General features: G+C 52.6%; 1 protein-coding gene across 1 annotated transcript; it reads right to left on the reverse strand.

Moving 5' to 3' along the window:
- Window positions 1-1,899: 1,899 nt before the first annotated feature.
- Window positions 1,900-11,616, reverse strand: AGT (angiotensinogen). The gene is made up of 5 exons (XM_019757375.3): window positions 11,479-11,616; window positions 8,669-9,526; window positions 5,325-5,592; window positions 3,182-3,326; window positions 1,900-2,563 (listed from the first exon to the last, which is right to left on the reverse strand). Exons 2-5 carry the CDS (start codon window positions 9,495-9,497, stop codon window positions 2,372-2,374), a joined length of 1,434 nt encoding a protein of 477 aa, XP_019612934.3. The 5' UTR covers window positions 9,498-9,526; window positions 11,479-11,616; the 3' UTR covers window positions 1,900-2,371.
- Window positions 11,617-21,981: the final 10,365 nt, after the last annotated feature.

Here is a 21,981-nt window from a genome sequence, read left to right on the forward strand (position 1 = left end):
TCCTGACCCAAATCCCCATTTATAAAGGCTCCGGAACAGAACAGCAATCGTCAGTGGGCGACGTTTCACTCCTGGCAACGGCTAAAGCCCAGGCAGCCTGCTAAGTTGGAAAACCCGTTAGTCTACTGCTAGTTGCTTTTAAAATGAAGTTAAAAACACAAATATTTTCTTCCTGTAGCTGCACTGTGGCAGTGCTGTCTTGTGTCATTAAGGGCGACCTCAGGATGACATCGCAGGCAGTGACTGGGCTCCCTGCTGTGTTCCCACACACAAACCAGCACTCAATTGGCACCTCCCGAATATTTGTCGAATAAAGGAAGGTATGTGCTGGGGTGGGGGAGCAGCTCCAAGTATCACAGCCAATACGATTTCCTGGGCACTTGCTTTAGGAATCACGAAGGCAGATGCCCCAAGGTGTGGTTCTGACTGAAGAAGCCTCATCCACCTGAGAACGTGAACCCAAGGTGACAGAGGCTGTGGCGGGCTTTTCCTTCCTTTCCCAGCCTCCTGGATGGTCCTCATTTCTTGGCCAGCAGCCCCATGTCACATCACCCTTTCTCCCCGTTTCCAACATCATGTCACCTCTCTCTTCTTGGGTCTTCCATTCTTTCCTCTTATAAGGAATTCGTGATTGCACCAGATAACCCAGGACCATTTCCTCACCCCAGGGTCTTTCATTGAATCCCACCTGCAAAGTCCCATGTGACATCGTGCTGTACAAGGTCACAGTCACAGATCCCAGGGATTAGGGCCTGGGTATCTTCGGGGCCGTTATTCAGCCTCCCACTGTAGCCCACAGGTAAACACTCCATTCCTGCTGTACCTTTTGGAACAGGACTTCTAGTCAGGGTGGAGGTTATGCTCCTGTCATGGGCTGGGTTCCAGTGACATAATGGTGGTTACTATTCACTTAGTCATTCAAGCATCTCCCATTTTATAAATAAGGGCGGGGGGCCCAGAGAGGTGAAGTGACTTACTCCAGGTCACATACAACAGCAAGTGTTGTAGCTGGGCTTCCTGCCAGCCTATCCATCTCTGGAACCACCATGCTGCCCCCTCATGTGCCTGGCACAGCAGGGCACGAGCCTCCTTATCAGACCCAGCACATCCCAGAGGTGGGAAGGACCAGATGTGCCCTTTGACCCCAAAGCCAGGGACGTGCTTCCAGGCTAGAGGGGCCAAGCTGAGGTATGGAGGATGTTGTTGCTGTTCTGTGTGCCCCTGGGAGTGTGGCTGCGATGGCTCAGCAGGGGGGTGAGCGAGGCCTGGGCACCATGACAGCAGGACACTGTGGCCTGCAAGCCCATGAAACCACGAAGGGAAAGCACTCCCAGCTCTACAGCGCCCATCCCCACTCCCACGCTGCCTCCCAGTCCCTCCCCGTTGTCCCCTACTTATGGGAGGGAGGGAGGGAGGGAAGGAGCAAGTGCCCTCTGCATCTCAGCAGCCTGAGCCTGCTGGGGCCCCAGAGGGGGACAGGCAGGGACACTCAACCTGTGGGAAAAAGTGTGCAAGTGTGAGGATTTCTTTTTCTACCTCCCACTCCTGGGCGTGTGAGTGGCAGCGTTACCCTGTGTCCTCAAGTGAGTAAGTGCCCATCTGCCCACTCCTTGCCAGGTACAGGGGGACACTGGGCATCCCCCACCCGCACCTGTCCGACAAAGTCACTGCTGCTTAGGAGTGGAAGTGTCCAGAGAAACACATCACCTCCAGCTTCTCCAAATGCTGGCTGAGTGATGGCCTGCGCTCCACGAAGCACTGTCCACATTTGTCTCTAAGACCTGGAAAGCACTCTGTGTGCACCATCTGCGGCACGGTGGTGTTACCTGTTTTGCTGCTAAGTGAAATAGAATTTTTCTTTTTGGTTTTTGTTGCAAGACATTTATTAATAACACAGGATAATCAGACATGATATTTATTACATCCTAACATACATCCAGATTCTAGTGTTTTTCAAAAATCACAAGTATCATGGGAAAGAAAAAGTGAGAAAGCAGGAAAAACTCCGAGGTGGTGGGGATTGCATGCAGCTGACAAGTTCACATTCAATAAGCTAAATATAAACCCAGGGCAATGAAAAGTGTGTATTTTAATTTAAAACCCAATGTCTGCTCTCAATTAAAAAGGAAACAATTTTTGGTTTCACAGACACACTGTCCGTGCAAACTCTTTCCAGAACAGTCGTCCTGTGCTAACGGCTGGCCCTTAGCGCGCCGCATGGCCCCCGAGGCCGGCTTCTACCTCTCATTATACACAGCCCCGCTGACCCAGGAGAACCGCTTCCTTCCCGCTCCTCATCTGAAGAACAAGTGGGAGACAGTGGTGACAAATGGGTGATGCCGTGTGCTGCGGCCGCGCCCATGGGGCCGGCCTACTCCACGCTCAGTGGGCTGTCCACACGGCCCAGGAAGTGGAAGGCAGTGGAGTCTCGCTCACAAACGGCAAACAGGAACGGGCTGTTGAGGGTCACCTCCAAGGCCTCAGGTCCAGCCGGCTGCCGGGCGGCCTCTCTGGGCTGCAGCCCCTCATCGGCTTTCAGTTCAAACAGGATGCTGTTGAGCACCTGTGAAGCGGAGGCGGGGATGGGGTGCAGCTGGCCCTCGATGACAGCCCTCACTCACAGTCCCTCAGACCCACCGGCTCCACCATGCACCTGGCTGCCCCCTGCAGTGGCCTCTGAGTGGCCTCACTTAGCACGCGCCCCCTCCCCCCCAGTGGTGTCTGAGGCCAGGACTGGGAGTGACCCCATTTCTCTCCAGCGCAGAGCACCCAGGCCCCTTCTCATTGCTGAGGTACGTGGTCCCTTGACAGCAGACAGTCTGTCCACTGTGGGCATTTCTCTGAAGCCAGTAGCTGTGTGGTAGGGCCGGCCCCACGGTGGGGGCACTTCCTCTCCTGGCTGAGTCCTGACCCTGCTTTAGGACCTGCAGAGGGCCCGAGGCCGGGCCAGGCTGGGCAGAGCCAGAGGACAGGGCGGGGAGGGGTTTGCTGCTCTCCACTGTCTCTGGAAAGCCTCAGAGCTCCTGTCGCTTTCCTCCTACTCTGGCTGCACACCCACGGGGCCATGCCCTCCTTGCCTTCCTGCCTTATACCCCACGTGCCGGAAGCTTCCTCTGTGTCCCTCCCATCTATGCCTCCTACCCACAAGCACACAGAACCAATGGCACAGGCCACACGGTACCTGTCCGACGCTGAGGTTGGCATCGCTGATTTTGCCCAGGTTCGCCTCGGCGCCCAGCAGGGTGGGCAGCTTGGCCTGGGCCAGCAGTTCCTGCAGGTCGTAGGAGCCTCGCAGCACCAGCTGGGGCATGGTCAGGCGGATGGCCCTGGGGACATGAGCCACAGTTAGGAAGCCTCAGCTCGCTCCCACTGCGAGGACTGGGCCACACAGAGAGCATTGGCCGAAGACCTGGGGAGCCAGATGCACGTGCTGTGCGAGAGGGGACCTTGACCCTCAGCCAGCTAGGCTGTCTTGGGAAAGCTTCAACACGCACTTCATGCCCTGTGAGGAGGACGCACAGCAGTTAGCAGCACACGCTCTGGGCGACCACCTGGGTCGTCACCTCTCCAGGCTGGTGTAGTTGGCTGGGCTGTGTGGGAGGTGTGTGACTTGCATTATTTAAAATGCTGCTTTCTAAAACAATGCATCGGGACGAACTGGCCACCATCGGTTCCTGACACAGAAACCCAGGGAGGGAGAGAGGTAGGAGGACAGCCCAGTGTTAGCCTCTGCGCCGCGCACGTCACTGGAAGCACTGCCCTTTCAGGGTCCTGAGAACCCACACGTGTCCCCAGGGACACACCAAACCCTTACAAGAGCTGACAGCACACCGTGCCCACAGCCATACTACTTACAGTAGCCAAAATGTGGAGGTGACCCAAGTGCCCATTGATGGATGAATGGACAAGCAAAATGCATTCCATCCACGCACTGCTATTTAGGCTTAACAAGGAAGGACACTCTCACACCGGCTACCACGTGGATGGACCTGGAGGACATGATGCTCAGTGAAATACGCCAGTGACACAAGGGCAAATGCTGGAGACAAAAGTGATGACGGCCGCTCGGCAGTGAGGAATTGCTTAATGCCGTAGAGCTGTGCACCCTTAAAAAACGGTTACTTACCACAATGAAAAAAATTTTTAAAAAGAGCTGAGCTAAGGAGGCCATCTGTGCCCCTTAGTACAGATCTGGACGCCCTGCCCTGCGCCTGGCATGGAGTCGCATCTCATGCCCAGGGAGGAAACTGCGTTATTCCCATCACAGTCGGGAAGAGGAGCACACGGGCGGCAAACCAGGGGGCTCTGGGGTCCAGGGCAGTTCCCCAAGAAAGCCCCCCAGGTATCTCAGAGGTGTCCAACCCTTGGGGGACATCTTGGAATGCAGCAGGTTGTGTGCATATCTGGGTCCCCACACTCCAAATCAGAAGTAAAGCTAAGTCCAGGGAGAAGCAGCTCAGCCCCACCCAGAAGAGCTGAGAGACCAAGCACTGGGCTGATGGACAGATGGACACAAGCCTTCTGCCCCACCCATGACAGGGCTCACAAGCCTCAGCCCCACCCATGACAGGGCTCCCACACCAGCACCTGTGCCCCCCACCCCACTCTCCAGGGGCAGCTCCCCACCCCGTAGGGGCGGCTCCCCACTCTCCAGGGATGGCTCCCCACTTTCCAGGGGCAGCTCCCCACTCTCCAGGGGCGGCTCCCCACCCCCTAGGGGCAGCTCCCCACTCTCCAGGGGCGGCTCCCCACCCCCTAAGGGTGGCTCCCCACTCTCCAGGGGTAGATCCCCACTCTCCAGGGGCAGCTCCCCACTCTCCAGGGGCAGCTCCCCACCCCCTAGGGGCGGCTCCCCACTCTCCAGGAGCAGCTCCCCACTCTCCAGGGGCGGCTCCCCACCCCCTAGGGGCAGCTCCCCACTCTCCAGGGGCGGCTCCCCCCCCTAGGGGCGGCTCCCCCCCCTAGGGGCGGCTCCCCACTCTCCAGGGGCAGATCCCCACTCTCCAGGGGCAGCTCCCCACTCTCCAGGGGCAGCTCCCCACTCTCCAGGAGCAGCTCCCCACTCTCCAGGGGCGGCTCCCCACCCCCTAGGGTCAGCGCCCCACTCTCCAGGGGCAGATCCCCACTCTCCAGGGGCAGCTCCCCACTCTCCAGGGGCAGCTCCCCACCCCCTAGGGGCGGCTCCCCACCCCCTAGGGGAGGCTCCCCACTCTCCAGGGGCAGCTCCCCACCCCCTAGGGGCGGCTCCCCACCCCCTAGGGGCAGCTGCCCACTCTCCAGGGGTGGCTCCCCACTCTCCAGGGGCGGTTCCCTGGGAGCCCTACTGGGGAGACAGCTTCTTAGTCCACGTCAGGAGGTCATGCTGGAAGGTGAGGGCTTCAACCTCCCGCAGGTCTGAGGGGCTGTGGGGCTGGATCAGGAACAGGCAGGCATTCTCGCTGAGGTCCACCCGGGTCATGGACAGGTTGTTCTGGAGGTCGCTCCAGTGCTGGAAGGTGCCCGTGCCCGAGAGCATGGGGACGGATACAGATGTGGTGTTGTCCACCCAGAATTCCCGGAGCCCCGCGAGCAGGGAGAAGCCCTTCATTTGCCCTGGAGACCCAGACAGAGACACAAGGGGACAGTCACTGGATGGGCAGACCCTGTGGTCCCACATCTTACTCTTTTAAAAATAAAGTTTACTTTTTAGAGCAGTTTTAGATTCACAGCAAAATTAAGAGGAAAGTCCGGGAGATCCCCAAACACCCACTCCCAACTCCCCTCTCTGTGAACACCCCCACCCCCCAGAGCAAGCGGGGTCTGTTCACTGGTGAGCTGACATGGACACACAGTTGCCCAGAGTCCACTCGGGGTAGTACGTTCTCTGGGTCCACGCGCGATGACACATCCATGGCGTCGTTTCACAGCCCTAAGCATTAGCATTGTCGGTGCTGGCTCACTTTCAACCTGCGCACAGCCCCAGCTGTGACAGACTGTGGTCCAGCCTCCAGTCCCCTCTCAGTCAGAACCAGAGCTGGGCATGCCCCTCCAGGAAAGAAGGCCACACTTCTTAGGACCCCTTGCTGCTAGGGACAGACATATCACCTTGCTGTGACCAGTGGACTCGAGCTGGGGTGTCTGGGTACCCTCTGTGCTGCGAGCCCTCTCTGCCCCTCCCAGCAGTTGGCTGGGGCGGGTGGTCACAGAGGTGAGCTGCCAGCGACGTGGCTGTCCTGGAGGTCAGCAAACTCTTGTTGACAACACGGTCACTTGCAGGCTCTCCCGGCAGCCGCCAAACCTCTGCCCTGATGGCTGCACAGCCTCCCTCTGCAGCCCTCCCACTTGCCTTGAAATGGCCACTTTGTAACTGTTTCTGGGATATAAGCTGAAGTTGAGGTTGAGTCTGTCACAGAGCAGCCCCCTGGGCACCTGGCACTGGGAGTCTGAGTAGAGGTGGCTTGAAAAGTCTTGGGGATCCCTTAGTCCTGAATCAGAAGTCTCCAGAGGGAAGGGGTCGGGGAGCTGGAAGGGCAGGCCTCCTGGTGAAGGGACTGGGCCGGCTCAGCCTTCTCAGGGTCCTGAAGGGGGAGCAGACCCGCGTCTCCTGGTCCTTTATCCCCAGAGGCATTGTTGGTTGACAAGAGCAGCTAGAGCAAGGGGTGCGGCCAAGAAGCTGTGGGTCCTGGGCGCTGGCTGAAGGCTTTTCAGTTTAGAAGGTAAAAAGGACTAAATTCTTTCTACTAGCAAACTAAGGCAAACAGATGCTGGAATGTGAACCGAGGGGCTGCCCTCTCCCCCTGCTCATCTGAAAAGCATGGTCTGCATGCGGAGGTTAAGTAAATCTCTCAAGGTTAAGTCAACGGATGTGGCGGAACCTGCCAGGGCCAGCACCCGGCCTCAGGGTGACTGCAGCGCTGGGCAAAGGGCGCCCAGAGCTCAGGGGCTCCCAAGTCCCAGCTGTGTGCTGAAGCCATTGTAACCGGACATTAGTACTGAAAGGGACTTAGAGCTCATGACACAGCTGCTCATTTCATAGATGGACACGTCGAGGTGGGCAGAAAGGGTGTGCGTGTCCATCGGACGGAAACTGAGGCAGGGCTGGTTAGGGAGCGAGGTCAGAGGCTGGGCCATGGTGGGCCTGGGGTGCACTGGGACGTCCGTCCAGTCCTGAGCGGGGTTTGCCTTTCTCCACGTCTCCCCCTCTGCCTGTGCAGGTCTGCGACATGGGGTCATGGGGACAGGCACTTTCCTGAAGTAAGGCCCCTTTTCTGACACCAGCGGCTCTCTGGCTTCGCCACTGGGGAAACAGCCTCCTCAGAGAGCTCTCCTCCCGGACCCCTCTTAGGGACGGCAGGATGGCCCGTGCTGCTCTCTGCTCCCAGGTGCTGCAGTGCTGGGAACTGAGCAACCCTGGTCCTCTCCCTGTGCCGTTTACAGACTTCCAGCATTTTCTCAGAGTGAAAAAATGACTACGCACTGTAACCCCTCTCTCCATGGCGCTACCTTTCAACCACTGGCTTTCTGTTCCCCAGGAGGTTGCACATCTCAACAGAACCTCACCAACGTCCCCAGCCCACAGTCTCAGGGCCACTGCCTCAGTGTGTGCTCCCTGGAGAGTTGCCTGGACTGCTGTAAAACCTTCCAAGGGCCCTCCCGCCTCCGATGCACACAGCGCAGGCCACCAGGACGACCTGCACTCGGACACCTGCCACCACAGGGTTCCAACCTTCCCAGCAGCACATTCGAAGTCCCACCGTTGCAGCTCTGCCCCCACTGCCCCTGTCTCTCATCCTTCACTCGAGCCGAGCAAAGCCGCTCCTGGTCTAGATGTGGCAACCTTGGCTCAGTCGCTTCTCTTCCCCGAAGCCCTGCTCCCCTCGCTGTCCCCAGGTCTTCCGTCCACTCCCCAGTGAGCCCCTCTTTCGAGCGTCCTGAGCCTCCTGGACGTGGAGCACTTTTGCCTGCAGCACCGTGGCCCAGGCATTTGCCCTCAGGCTCTGTCCGCTGTTGAACTTTGACAACCTGTGGGGCGGCCTGTGCAGTCTTCCTCCTTGACCCCTCCGAGAGGCCCAATTCAGAGTCCTGCGTATAGTAAATCCTCAATGATTGTTTGTTGAATGAATGAACAACCTGTGTAGTAGGGACTTCTGGGTAATAACCCTCCCAACATGAAAATGATTTAAGCAAACAAATTGGTTGTATTTACAGGGGATAGTGACCTTCTCAAGAGATAGTAACCCAGCCCATCTGAGCGTGGAGCTGGGCTGCGGAGCCAGGAGATGCAGGTTTGGATCCCAGGACCCCCACTTGAGGCTGGGCCATCCTGAGCAAGTCACTTTGTTTTTCTGAGTCTCTATTTCTTTACAGGTAATAAAGACAGTAAAACCTCTTCACTGCATCATGGGATTACAGGATGAGACTGCAAACATGCAGCAGAGTAGCTGCATACAGCGGGCAGCAGGTGGGGAGGCAAAGCCCAGCCAACACTCACCCAAGGAGCCCAGGGAGCAGCGGCTCCTGTCCTCCTGGAGGGTGGTCTCCAGGCACTCCCTCACGTCTGCCACCATGCCCACCCCCGAGGCCTGGCTCTGCCCAGCTGAGACGGTGGGCACTAAGTTCCTGGACACAGAGAACTGCTGCCCTTTGGCACTGGCCTGGGGGCAGAGCCCACCTGGAGGGCTGGCCTTACCTTGGAAGTGGACGTAGGTGTGGAAGAGCAGGGTGCTGTCTGGGCTGACTCCCGTCGGGGGGCTGTTCATTTTCCACCCCGTCACAGCCTGCATGAACCTGGCGATCTTCTCCGCAGCGAGATCTGGGTCCGTGGACAAGTCTAGAGAGCGCGGGATGGTGACGGGGGCGAAGGGAGCCAGGCCCTGCACAAACGGCTGCTTCAGGCGCAGGCCGGGGGCTGTGAACAGACCCACCACCGTGGACAGGAGCAGTTTGGGCTGGCCGCTCGCTCCACCCTGGGCCACCAGCAGGCCCTGGATGGCCTGCAGGGTAGAGAGGACCTTGTGACCATCCAGCCGGGAGGTACAGCTCTGGTCCTCCCCGGGCACGCCCAGGAACGCCTGCAGTCCCTTGGCCGTGGGGTCCAAGGCTCCCAGGTAGAAGGAGGCCAGGGTGCCAAAAAGAGCCGGTGGGGACAGCACGGCGCCTGTGGCCGCGCTCCACGTCTCGCTCAGCGTCTTATACATGCGGAAGCCCATGAAGTTGACCAGCATCCCCAGCACGGCCGCCCTCGTCTTGTCTTCACTGTCGAGCTTCTGCGCGGCCAGCACCAGCTGTCTCCACAGGGCCTCCTCGTCCACTGGGGACGTCTTGGCCTGAATCGGGGCAGGTGTGAAGGTCGGGTCCTTGGGTGTCTCTGCCGTGGGCTTCTCCAGCTGGTCACAGCTGCTCTTGCTGTAGACCAGCAGGTGGAAGGGGTGTATGTACACCCGGTCTCCAGCAGCCAGGCCAGCGCAGGCCAGGAGACAAAGGAGGGCGGCCCTCAGGCTCGTGCTGGCAGGAGTCATCTCCGATGGGGGAGCTTGCTTCCTCGTACCTGAAATGTTTTATGAAGGGAGAAAGGTGATTAAGTGCTCTCTCGCCAGTTCAGTGGTTCTACGAGTCCCTGCAGCCATCTAGGCCAGGAGAAATCCATCCACGTCTACACATTTCAGTGAAAAGAAATGAACTCACTCCACAGAATACATTTATGTGATTACGGGCTGAGGTGTGCTTTCGTAAGGTTTTATTTGGGGCTGGGTTTTGATTTTTTGTTTTGTATAACTTTTATAATAGTGGGAATGTCCCTTTCTGTCTACACAGACCTCATGTAAAAGGTCCAGTCAGGGCAGAGTCATCAGGGGAAAGCTGTGGGACTGCGAGCTGGGGAGCCTGCAGAAACAGGCACCCACCGGCCCAGGTGTGGGCCGTGCAGGTAAACAAGCCCCGCTCCACTCAGCCCCACCGCAGGGCACAGGCAGTCAGGTGAAGCAATCTCATGGATCGTTTTCAAGGCAGGGCTGCTGTTTGCTCTCAGCTGTGGTCAGCTGCCGCCCGGCTGGCTCTCAGTCAGCACACAGCGGGGCCTGAGAACAAGCCAGCAGTGCAGGGCTGTGAGCGCTCCCACAAGGGTGGGTTTGCCGCCCGCCTACCTCACCCTCCTTGGGCTCCCTCTCACCAGCCTCTCATTCTCGGGGTCCCTCCTGCCCGTGGCTCAGTGGCGTAAAGAAAATGGTGAGGGTGGCAGCTAACACATGATGCTTATTGCCAGGCACGATTCCAGGCTTGTCATGTAGCAGCTCACCTAATCTTCACAACAACCCTTCCCGCTGAGGCATCCCTGACAACATGTTCCACACTGCAACTGTCCCCCGACTCCTGGCACTCTGAGCCCATTTATCCTTCCCTACGCTACTTTTCCCATAGCCCTGGATCACCTTGGAACACTCTGGATCGTGTATTCATTTTATTTGTCTGTCTGTTTATTATAGTTAGTGTTCATTGCCTATCTCCTCCCATGTGAATGCAAACCTTATGAAAGCAGGCTTTTAGCTGTTTTGTTCTCCTAAAAATGCCTGGGACCTACTAGCTACTTGATAAGTAGTTGTTAAATGAATTTGTCAGTGCTGTTGTACAAAGGAACAGAGAGGTTCAGTGACTTGCTCAAGGTCACACAGCTAGTAAGAGACAGAGCTAGGATTTAAACCCAGACCCCCGAAGCTGCTGCCTGCCCACTGAAGCACCGATTTATATTACCTCTTGAACAAAATAATAAGAATGTGAATTTTCATTTATCTGAAATTTTAGAAAGCATTTTCACGTTGTATTAGCTCTCTTAATTTACACCACCATCCATGAGCAAGGGAGGCCAGGCATGGTTATTTGTCCCATCTTATAGATGAGCAAACTGAGGCTCAGGGACAGTGATGACCTTGACTGCACAGATCCAGGCCTTGCACCCAGGACCAGAGACGCACTGCCCCGCGGAAATGTGTGCCACCCCTCACCTGCATCCTGGGGGGACCCAGAGCCTGCCCCTCCCCCCAGCCCCACTGCCTGCACAGCCGGCTTCACGGCCCCTTCTGACTGAAGAAGGATTCGGTGGGCTCTTGGCCACCATGACTCTGCTTCCAGGAGGACCCAGCCCTGCTCAGAGGGAGCGTGAGGACCCAGCCACCCTGCCTGCTGCTGAGGACGTGTAGCTCCCCTGGAAGGACCCGGGGGGCCAAAGGGAAGACAGTCCAGGGCTGGACATCTGGCCCGATGGGAGGCGAGCGGAATCTTCTGAGGCTTCAGTGGTAAGGTCCCCTGCGGCAAAGGTAGGTCACCACTGTCCCCTGACTTCTGGCTCCTGGGTGCCCTTTAGCCACCGCTTTCCAGCAGCCCTTCTCCCCCTTCCCATAGAGCACCCCTGGCCTTCTAAGCCCAGCAGACAACTCAGCTGCCTAGAGACAGAAAGGAGGGGGCAGGGGCTGGGAAGGGTGGTATGGAGAGAGGTTCCCAGCTTACCTTCTGCTTCAGTCCCCACGAGAAGGGTGGCCTCTTCCTCTGGCTGGTCCACTGAGGCCCTATTTATATCTGAGGGGTGGGGATGGAGCCGTTCCCAGACTGTCCTGTGCCCAAGCTGGAGAGGGGGTTATATCACCAATGGGGGTGGGGCCTCAGGCAGCCAGGGCTGACTGGGGGACGGACGCCAGAGGGACTGTCACGCTGGGACTACTGCCAGGAGGTCAGGATGATCGATGCATACTTTGCTGCTGAACAGAACGAGCTGGTACATGGCTGAGTTACACATTTACTGAGTCCACCCGAGATGGGCCTGCGTTTACCAGACGTGGGAGTGTGATGTGTCTCTGTCCAGATGTGTGATGGCCAAGGCCAGCCACCCAGCCTCTGGCCGAGTCCCCTTGTGGTGTCTGTCAGAGAGACCCCCGAGAATGTGCATGCCCAGGTGGCCTGGGACACCTGTGACCCTATGGCCTTGAGAGGCTTAGCAGTTGTCCAAACAGCCATGGGAGGCCCCTGAGAGCCACGGGGAGAAACACACAACCCAGCAAAAGCACCTTCTAGAGGCTTGTGATTTAGCTGGTTGACAGTTAGATGACATTCTGCCCCATTCTGACGGTTCCATTAGTATTGCCAGATGGAAAGGTGCCAACAAAACGCTTTCAGACCGTGGGAAGCCACACTGCATTAAAGCTGGGGAAGGTTTCGGGGAGAAATGTCCTTTCAGTCAAACCTTGAAGGAAAACTAAGTTGGACTTAGAAGCTGAAGAAAGGCTTTTAGAGGTAGCGGCTTATATGAGAGGAACAAAGAGGTGGGGAAGCGTGGGGCTGGTTTGGGGGACCCCAGCAGGCCGTGGTGCTGGAAGGGTGGGCAGTGAGAGCAGCCGGATTGCCGCTGCTCCCTGGTCCTGCCCCATGGGTGATGGGGGGACTCAGCCTTTCCCACTGGGGCCCCTGGGCAGAGCTTTGGCCAAACTGCATGAATCGGAATTGACGTGCAAGATGAAACCCGACTGCCACTCGAACCTGGGGTGTCAAGTGAGTGATGTGGAAGGAAAGACTCTGGCTGGAGCCTGAACACCACGCGTGGAGGTCACTGTCGGGGCCTCAGAAGGGAGACTGGAGAGGTCTGAGCAGGGGGTGTCAGGGGGTGACATGAGGCTGGACTTCTGATTCAAAGATTTACTCTGATGGTCACACTGTGATACAAAAGTGGGAGGAAAGGGGGAGAAAGGTTCTCAAGTTCTGGCGACTGAGGCTGATGAAACCAATAACCAAAAGGGGCACATGGGAGGCACAGGGCTTTGGGGAAGGAATGTGAAGAGTTTGATTTTAGACGGTTTTCTTCTGAAGCCTCTGTTGCAATCCAGTGGTGAATACGTGAGTGGACAGTTCTGATGCTCAGGGGGCAGATCTGGGCCGGAGACGCAGATGTGGGAGGCAAACACTTGAGGAATAACCCAAGGCCTGTGGGTGGAGACGTTTCATTGGGGGAGAGTTAAAAGTAAGGAGAGACGATAAGAGGAAAAACTAGGGAGATTGGCGATGGAAAAGAAGTCGAGGCAGGGGGTTCAAGGGCCAGTGCAAGAAGCAGGAGGAGATGTTCCAGATGCCAGGGTGGAGATTGGGGAAGTTGAGAATTGAGGAGTTAAGGCCTGAAAGAGGTCTTTGGGGCAGAATGCCATAATGGCTTAATGTCATTGGTGCTGAAATGTCCGCACCCAAAGCATTCTCGATCAATCATCCAATCCTGTATTGGTCACCACAGACCCAGAGTTGGAGAGGGGCCTCAGGGAAGGATGAGGGAGGGGCCAGGCTGAGGTGGTTTGAGGAGCCAATGGAAGAAGCGGCAGATGAAACTCCAAGTCCTGCTTTAGGAAATGTGCTAAGGACAAGGAGAGCTTCACAGCTCCCAGGCAGAGGAAGAAAAGGTTAGCACTCATTGAGCAGCTGCTCCGTGCAGGGTGCACTATCTCCTCACATCTGCAACACGAATTTTACTATCCCCACTGTCTGGGGAGAGAAAACCAAGGACCAGAAAGGTTCATTTGTTAAATGTCATCCAGAAAGAAAACGGTGAATCCAGAGCTGTGTGACCCCATCACCCATTCTTTTCCTACCATATCCATTCATTTGTTCAACAACTATTTATTGAAAACCTACCACATGCCAAGAATGAAATTCGTCTCTGAGGTGAAAACTGAAAATGAATCAGGCACCGTCCCCACCCTCATGAAGCCTGCAGCTTTGCGAGGTGTTAGACTTAAGCAATTATTGCACAGATAATATCTTGGCAGCTGGAATAATTGTTAGGAAGGAAAACAGCTGTGAGTGACATGAGTCTATGACAGGAAGCTTGGTCTAACCTCACGGGTCAGGAAGACTCGCCTGGAGACAGGAGCAGGCAGAGCCAGATCTTGAGGACGAGTGGGGGTGGCCCCTGGAGCAGTACTGGTGGGAGCCCCACCCACCTTTAACAGTCCACAGGGACACCACTCTCCACCAGGCAGATCTCTGTCCTGCAGGGCGGGGCTTCCCTCACACTTCCTCTCTCTGACAGGACCATTCCGTTGTCCAGAGAGAAGCCGAGCACTCTTCTGGCCCTGCAGGTTTCCTGGCACTGAGAAAAAGATGCGTCCAGCTCAGGGGAAGGTCTTGGCTGAGACAGGACCTTTCCTTAAGCCTACTTGGCAGCCCACTTCTCAGGCAATGGGTTTGAGCATTACAAATAAAATTAGGTTGTGCTTGTTGACGTGGAATTGAAGTTTAATTTCTGATAATGAGTCTTAGCCCAGCCCTCGAAGGACTGCAAAGGCTTCACAAAAATGGTAATATCAAGGGGCAGGAGGACACCTGCCATCTAGACAAACCATACGGCTGCACTCATTTTTATTGAATTAGTGAAGTTTATGGGAGGGACCCTGGACCTCAAATATGTTTGTAATTAGGTTTTACTATATTATCTCAAAATAGCCCAGCCATTTTGAGAGTGGGGAAACTAAGGCATGAAGAGCTGACTCATGGGACCACAGAATTGGAAGGAGCCTTCCTACAGTGCCACTCTTAGGTCACACACGCCATGCTCCAGAGCATCTTCCTCCAAATTTTCTAAGTTCTCTGGGGCCTGGTACTGCTGGGGTGGCAGGACCATGAGCCATGTGGTCCCTGGTTCTGTTTCTCCCCTTCAGGGCACCACCCCCGCCTTCTACTCGTCCTCCACGTGTACCAGGGGTTGACCAGATGTCCAAATAGCTCCAAGACTCTTGCCTACGGAGCATCCTATTTCTAGGAAGGCAGTCTACCAATCAGATCACTCTTGCTGGCTGACACAGGGCTTCTTTCACTGATATTAAATTGCAGGACCACAAAAGATTGGGCTGCCAGGATGGCATTGATGTGCTCCTAGCTGGGTGACTCTCATGTCACACACAGGATTTCAGAGCTCTGAGCTACCAAAGGCCCATTGCCAATCCTTGGGCTTGAGCCATGTGAGGGCTCATACATTTGCTCTCATCTGCTTGTGTCCTACCTGTCCTCTCTGCTCTGTAGAGGCTATGGGTGGCAGCTGGCATTTGTCTTCCTGTGTGCGCCTTGGAATAGTCACCCCGTACCCTCCACAGGCTCCGTATCAGGCAGTCCTCCAGGAGTGGCTCTTCTTTCAAAATCACTGTGGTGTTAGTTAACAGGTTGTTCTGATAGGTGCCCTCTCTTGCCTCAAATCAGTGCAGTAACGTTGTGTTCTCCAGGGGTGGTCTTCAGCCATGCCAGATGAAGAAACGACATTCTCTGGGACAATGAGACCCCTCTTTTTCCTCAGACCAGGTCTCCTCGCCTGTCCTCCCTGCGTTATTGAGTGTGGAAGACAAGGTCTGTTCAACACTGAAAGAGATTACACTCTAGGAATGCACCCTGCCTGCACAGTCTACAGAGTTGCAGAAAAGACACGGTTGGAAGGTGCGCTGTTCTATGTTTATGTTATAAAAATCCCAAACAAGAAATTTACCATGACCAGAAAAAGAATTCTAATTCAGACCTTTCTACAGGTAAGGCCTTTGTGGTCATCAGCAGTGAAGTGCAGTAACCACCCTGGTGACAGATAACACAGCCCAAAACATCATCTTGCCTCTCCAAAAGGTCTTGGCAAACTCTGACTCTCCTTTGCTTTTGTTCTTTGGTGAGTTCCTTCGGGACCATTTTTGCACACACCTTTCTCATACTAAGATTTTCAGTTAAGATTTTCCACTGTTGCTCTATTGATGTTTACTTGGTCTGCTAAGCTTCTCACAGTCAGCCAAAGATTTTGACGCACAATTCGACGAATTTTTGCAATATTTTCGTCAGTTCTGCTTGTTACTGGCCGCCCTGATGTCTCTTCTTCAGTGACTCATTCTCTCCCCTCAGAAAATTTTAAATCTATTTGTACACTGCCGTTTTCTTCATAGCATTATCCCCATAAACTTGGACTAATATGTCCCTGCTTTCACTTCCATTCTTGTCAAATTTAACAAGAAATTTAATGTTTGTTTGTTGCTGTAATTCAAGCTCAGACATTCTCATGATGGAACACAAAAACACGCAACAACAATAATAAAAGCCACTCAGCAAGACACCACCACACGTCGACACGAACACAGCTGTGAGACACTGATACACAAAGGTTATGAAACCTTACCGAGCTGCTGGTGCAGTGCTGCCAATGTAGGTGCACGGTGGCAAGTTTGCGAACTTAACTGTCATTCCTCAGAAAGGATATGGGAAGAACATATACCAAAATAATACAAATTTATGATTTTAAATAGCAGGATATGTGGAACATTTATGTTCTTTGTTTTTCAGATTTTATTCCCAAGTTTGTTTTTGTTTCACAATGACTGTTCACTCTTGCAACAAAGTTATATTTTTAAATAAGAATAAACAGTCCACAGAGTGTCTGCGAGATGTGAAGGAGTGATGGACGCAAGGGGAGCAGACTGCAGCGCAGGAAGATTTTGATGGTGAAAGGTGAGCTGACTGGCACAGGGACACTGTGCTTCCCTTGCAGGGGACCAAGGACCATCTCTGCCATTAGCTCCCGCTATGTCCTGACTGGTCACATCGTGAACTCTCCCCTGGGGCCCAGTTAGTCCAGCCACTGGCTGAGGAAAGCAGCGTGTCCAGCAAGCAGGGAGCTGGGAGGACTACACCACACACAGAAACAACAGGGCCTGCTAAGAGGAAGCCACGCAGAGGCCCTTGGGGGTACGCTGCCCCTGCCCTTCCCACCAGAGGGGAGCAGTCCCCATCTACCCCCCTCCTTTCCCCGCTTGTCTTCTGTCAGCCCCATGTCCCTGCCCCCATGCCCAGTGCCCTGTGTCTGATCTGTCACCCCTGCTTCAATATGGTGTGTCCTCAGGCCTCACGTCGAAGGCTAGCATCTCCCATCAGTCTGTGTTCATCGACACTCACCTCACGTTTATTACCACTGCTGAGTGCGTCCTCTCTCAGAACTAACAGTGTTTGTTAACCTCTTGGCGCCACGACTTCTTCAATAACCTGATAATGCCACAGACACATTCCCCAGACAACACAACACACTCATGTGCACACAATTTTACTCACAATTTCAGGGGCTGCACCACCCCTGGAGGTCCACGGATGTGTAACTGAGAACCCCTTCACCAGACAGAGTTGAACAGGCATTCCCCTCAAGAAAAGCACAGTCTGCAGTGTGTGTACATATGTATGTGTGTATGTGGGTGTGGTCTGTAGTGTGTGGACCCTGAGAAAGAAGATACCTAATAAGAAAGTCTCCTGGTGGCTAACTGGTCTCAAATTAAAAACCAGAGCCTAGCAGCCATTTCTACAGAGCGGCATCTCACACAAACCACACTTCACACTGAACTGCCTGCCTACACTGTGTTCCAACCATAGAACCAGGCCTTATAAAGGAGTTCCTGCATAGTATTTCAGCCAATAGGACTGAGGCTTTCCACATCCAATCAGAGCTATGCAGCTAGCTATATTCCCATCAGCATCTTCACCAACCAATCAGTGTGGCTCCATTCTGACCAATCAGAACTGTGCCTTTTGGACCAATCAAACTGTGAAGATTTGGATTCCTCATTTGCGTGAGGATGGACCAATCAGGGACCAGGGGTGGGGACTTTTGTCGATATAAGTCAGCTCCCCGATAACTTGGAGAGTGCACTTTCTTTTTTTACAGAAGGGTGGAGACTGTGTTTCCCCCGCTGGGGCTGGAGCTGAACTGAACCAGGGCAGATGTCTCCCAGGAGCAGAGCAGAGCAGACTGGCGCAGGATAGAGTAAAGTGGACAGAGTAAGGTGAATGGAGCTGGAGCAGGTGGAGCACAACAGAGCTGTCTAGTTAGAGTAAAGGTCTTAGGCCACCTTGCAGCTAATTGAGTTGTGACACTACTGAGCTGTCCTCACAGCCAGGGCTGTTCTGCACTGAACAGTTTTCATCTTCACCGCACCCCATATTGGCGGTTCCTATTGGTGTTGAATTGATGTCAATGGCCATTGGTTGATGGGTGTGTGTATGGTAGTGGACCAGGCATACTGATTGGTGTTTCCTGACCCACAGTGTCCCCGTGTCTCCTCTGTGGGAGTCACACGCCTGCCCTGGGTGGCTGCCCACATGTGTGGGCTCCCAGCCTCTCCCTCCAGCCCTCCTTGTGAACTGAGGGAGACTAGACACCACCTTGTCTGGTTTCTTCCTGTTCTCCCGGCTTTCACTGGGTGCAGGGCTCTGCTGGGCCCCACCCCCTCTATCTTACTCAGGACTCATCGGATCCCCAGTTCATTTCCAGACCAACTCCTATCTGTGCTGGGGAGCCCATTCCTGTCACCCTCAGGTCCTCAGATCAAAGGTTCTCCTCCACCCTGCAGTGTTTCTATCCCTCCACTCCCTAGACCCAGGTCACCTCTGCCTGGTCCATTGTTTATTTCCTGTGATTTGTATCCTTCAATAATTCACCTCTTCTCTCAATTCTTTTGGCCCTGAGAGTTCTTATCACACAATTACACATCTTTTAGTATATTTGAAGGCAACTTCTCAGGGATTAGAATGCAGGTCAGAATTCAGTCAAACTGGTCCCAAGGTGGGAGAGGCTCTAAGCTAATGCAGAAGTTTATCTCTTGGTAATGACATGTTGTTAGGGGGAAAAAATAAGGAAATAATCATTGTTAAGTTGGACACAATAAAAGATGTCTTAAATGTTTTGCAAAATCAGTGCAAGGCCCTTATTCAGCTCCCAAGTTTGACCATTAGCTCTGTCAACTAAAGTTGACATCAACTGAGGTCAGCTAAGGTCAATGTTCTATGCGAGGCTTTTAAGCTCATTAGAATAAACCAGAAAATGACTAGAAGATTGTCTCAAGAATGTATATTATTCCCAGCAAGAGTAGCCACTAATAAAGATGACAGACTTTTGACTCAGTTCAGATTTAGGACAGTTTTCTTCCCAGTGGGTGCTATTTCTTGTATGTTCATTCCATCATTGGCAGTTAAGGACAGCTTATCTGTGGCTAAATAAAGGCTATTGAAAGGAAATGCTGGCTATGGAAACCATGTTCAGAACCAGATCCAGAAAACCAGTCATGGGTAGTCGGCAAGTGTCCTCATGGGTTGATGACGTTTTGGGGTCAAGTCTGCTCAGTGGTTACTGAGATGAGGCTTGGTCTACACCAGAACTCCTGCTTCCTTATCTCCTGGACAAGCAGCTAGTCACGAAACAAACACAAACTCCTACTCTAAAGCAAAACAAAGCCAAACCAGGAAAGTAGGAGATGCTCTATTTATGTACGTGATGCAATCAGACTTGGAACCAGCTGGGATGAGGCAAGGGAAGAATGAGGGGTAAACACAGGAACGGGGTTTCCATTTTTGCTTCTATGTAAAACTTGTTTCCCAGGGGACTGGTTTCTGCCTGGATCAGAACTGTTAACCGCATGAATGTGCCTCATGCGAGTCATGTGACCACAAAACATTCACTGAAACCAGGGAGTGGGAGGAGCTTGCTGTCGTACAGCCAAGTTTTTCTTACGATGAGGACACTTGCCACCATGTCGGATTCCTCATCACTGCTCATCCGCCCAAGAAGAGCTACAACAGGCCCTTGGGAACTCTCCATTTGTAAAATGGGCTCCTTAGGGAAAAGTCATCCATTTCTTTCTAAGAAGAAGCACTCAAATATAAAGAGTTTTCTCAGTTGGCTCCCATGGGCTTTAGACTCCTGGTAAATAAAATAGTCCCAGCTGCCGCATGTCACCAGAAAAAGTCTGCTCCCCATTTAGCCCTTTTAGAGGTCACGAGGTGCCCTGGGCACAGCCCTTCGGACTGCTGTGTGCGCCTTTTCCCGTTGGGGGTGAGGCTGCCGATTCAGATGCCACAAAGCATGGCCTGGAGGGGATGGTGATTTGAAGTAACAAAGTTCTGGGAATTTGGAGCATGTTGCAGAAGTTATGCCAAACTGATGGCTTTTCTTGTCCACAACTATATAGTTGTATAATTAAGAAGTGGGTTGTGACACTAATAGTTACAGAAAGGCTAGGAAAATTAATATTTGCTTTTCTCAGTTTCTGCATGGACATGGGCACGGGAGAAAGGTGTAGGTGGAGATGAGGTGTCAGCATCCAAGTGTTTGGCATAAAGTTTATCATCACTTTTCACAAGAACCTGAACTGGATTCACTAATCCTATCACCTAGTGTTGAAATCAGAACTTACCTGCTCTGCCCAGATGAGAATCGTGACTCTAAGCCTTAAATGAAAAACAGGGTCAGTGCCATGCCTTGCTTTGCTAGTAGATTTTATTTTACCGTATAATATGTTCCATCCATAACTAGACCTGAACTGAGGCTCTTGGTGATTGTTCTACCTCCATTTTCAATAAGATAGGAATATGGCTGCCTTCCATTTATCCATTCCCAAGAGCTTGTATGTTCTTAACTGCAGTCTGCAGGGTGTTGAGCTCCTCTAAGAAAACTTTATTACCCTGTTGATAGACACATTATTGGTGTACAGGGCTTTTAATAACAGCCAAGATCTTGAAAAACTGGGTAAAAGGAAGTATTAGTGTGCATTCTAGGAGCTCTCCATAGTAGTCTATGGTCAATCCTGGCCAGTAAAGGAAACTTTATAAAATAAATGGAAGGCACCGTCATCTATTTCAGGGTTTGGCAAGCTACAGTCCATGGGCCAAATCTGGACCACCATCTGTATAAATAAAGTTTTATTGGAACACAGCCACGCTCATTAATTTACATCAGTCTGTGGCTGCTTTCAGGCTACAACAGCAGAGTTGAGCAGTTGTAACAGAGAACGTAGGACCTGCAAAGCCTAAAATATTTATTACCTGGCCCTTTACAGAGAAAGCTTGCTGACCCCAATCTTTTCTGTTAATTCAGTTAACCAATGACAGAGAATGCCACTATACCTGTATATTGTCCTTTAATTTAAAAATCAGCTTTGGGAAGATCTACTGTATATACAGCACTTACTTGATGTGTAATTATAGTATTTTATTCCTACATGAAGAGAGAACCATCCAGGGAATTCTGAACATAATGACACAAAAAATTAGATAACATGCAGAGGGTGCCAAAAAAATGCCAAATACACATTTTAAGAAAGGAAAACTGTATTAAAATTGTAATACTCAACAAATACCGATAACAAAAGATGAATACAAGTCACGTGTGACTTCTGCAATTACAAGAGGTGCTCAAAGTGGTTCCCATCAGCATCCAGACACTTCTGATTACGGTGAACTACTGCTTGAGCAACGTTGACCAAAGTGTCCACTGTGTACACATTTTTGGCACCCCTGGTATTTTATGCAATTCCTAATGAATATGACAGGTAGAAATAGGCTACATAGCCTATCCAGACAGTGGCTAGAATTGCACATTACAAACTTTGTCACTGACTGAAAATTGATTTTAAAAATACTTTTAGCAAAATTTAGATCTACAAAATTTAAGCCTAGGACATTGGACTGGACCACAGGGGGAAACAAAGCAGAAAATAAACTTTTGATTTGGCCATGAAACAAACAAACAAGCAAAAAATAAAAACCTCTCAGTGGCAGAAGCTATAATCAGGAAAATCTGATGAGTACAAAAGCTAATTGATTAATCAGCTCTTCATTATAAACTTGAAATGGAAGAATTTATCCTGATGAAAAGATCTTTATCAAAATGGAAAATGTTTCATTAACTGACTTTCAGAAAAATACAAATGATTTAACTGTACTATATAGAAATTGATCAATTGGCTTAATGGATTTTATTCCAGAAAATACTCTTTCAGTACAAATTCATCAGTAGTCATACAAATCTGAATACGTTATTGTTATTTAAAATGGCACATTCTCAGGTGTGAGTTTGTTTTTGTGTGTGCTTTCTCAGTTCAGGGATGGCCCTGAACAGGCCTGGGTGCCGTTTCTGTGTCAGGAGAGCGTGGTACCATGAATCAGATACAGAAAGTACTGTTTGTGCATGTTTCT

The sequence above is a fragment of the Rhinolophus sinicus genome, chromosome 6, assembly GCF_057876585.1.
Source record: "Rhinolophus sinicus isolate RSI-liver-muscle chromosome 6, RSI-T2T, whole genome shotgun sequence".
NCBI lineage: Eukaryota > Metazoa > Chordata > Mammalia > Chiroptera > Rhinolophidae > Rhinolophus > Rhinolophus sinicus.

Bases quoted from the DNA above. Each gene is read 5' to 3' on its own strand.
- AGT (XM_019757375.3), bottom strand. From the start codon at position 9,497: ATGACTCCTGCCAGCACGAGCCTGAGGGCCGCCCTCCTTTGTCTCCTG. The intron at 5,593-8,668 runs GTAAGGCCAGCC...CTGGGTCTCCAG, and splicing joins CACCTACGTCCACTTCCAAG to GGCAAATGAAGGGCTTCTCC. The intron at 3,327-5,324 runs GTAGGGCTCCCA...TCATGTCCCCAG, and splicing joins ACTAAGAAGCTGTCTCCCCA to GGCCATCCGCCTGACCATGC.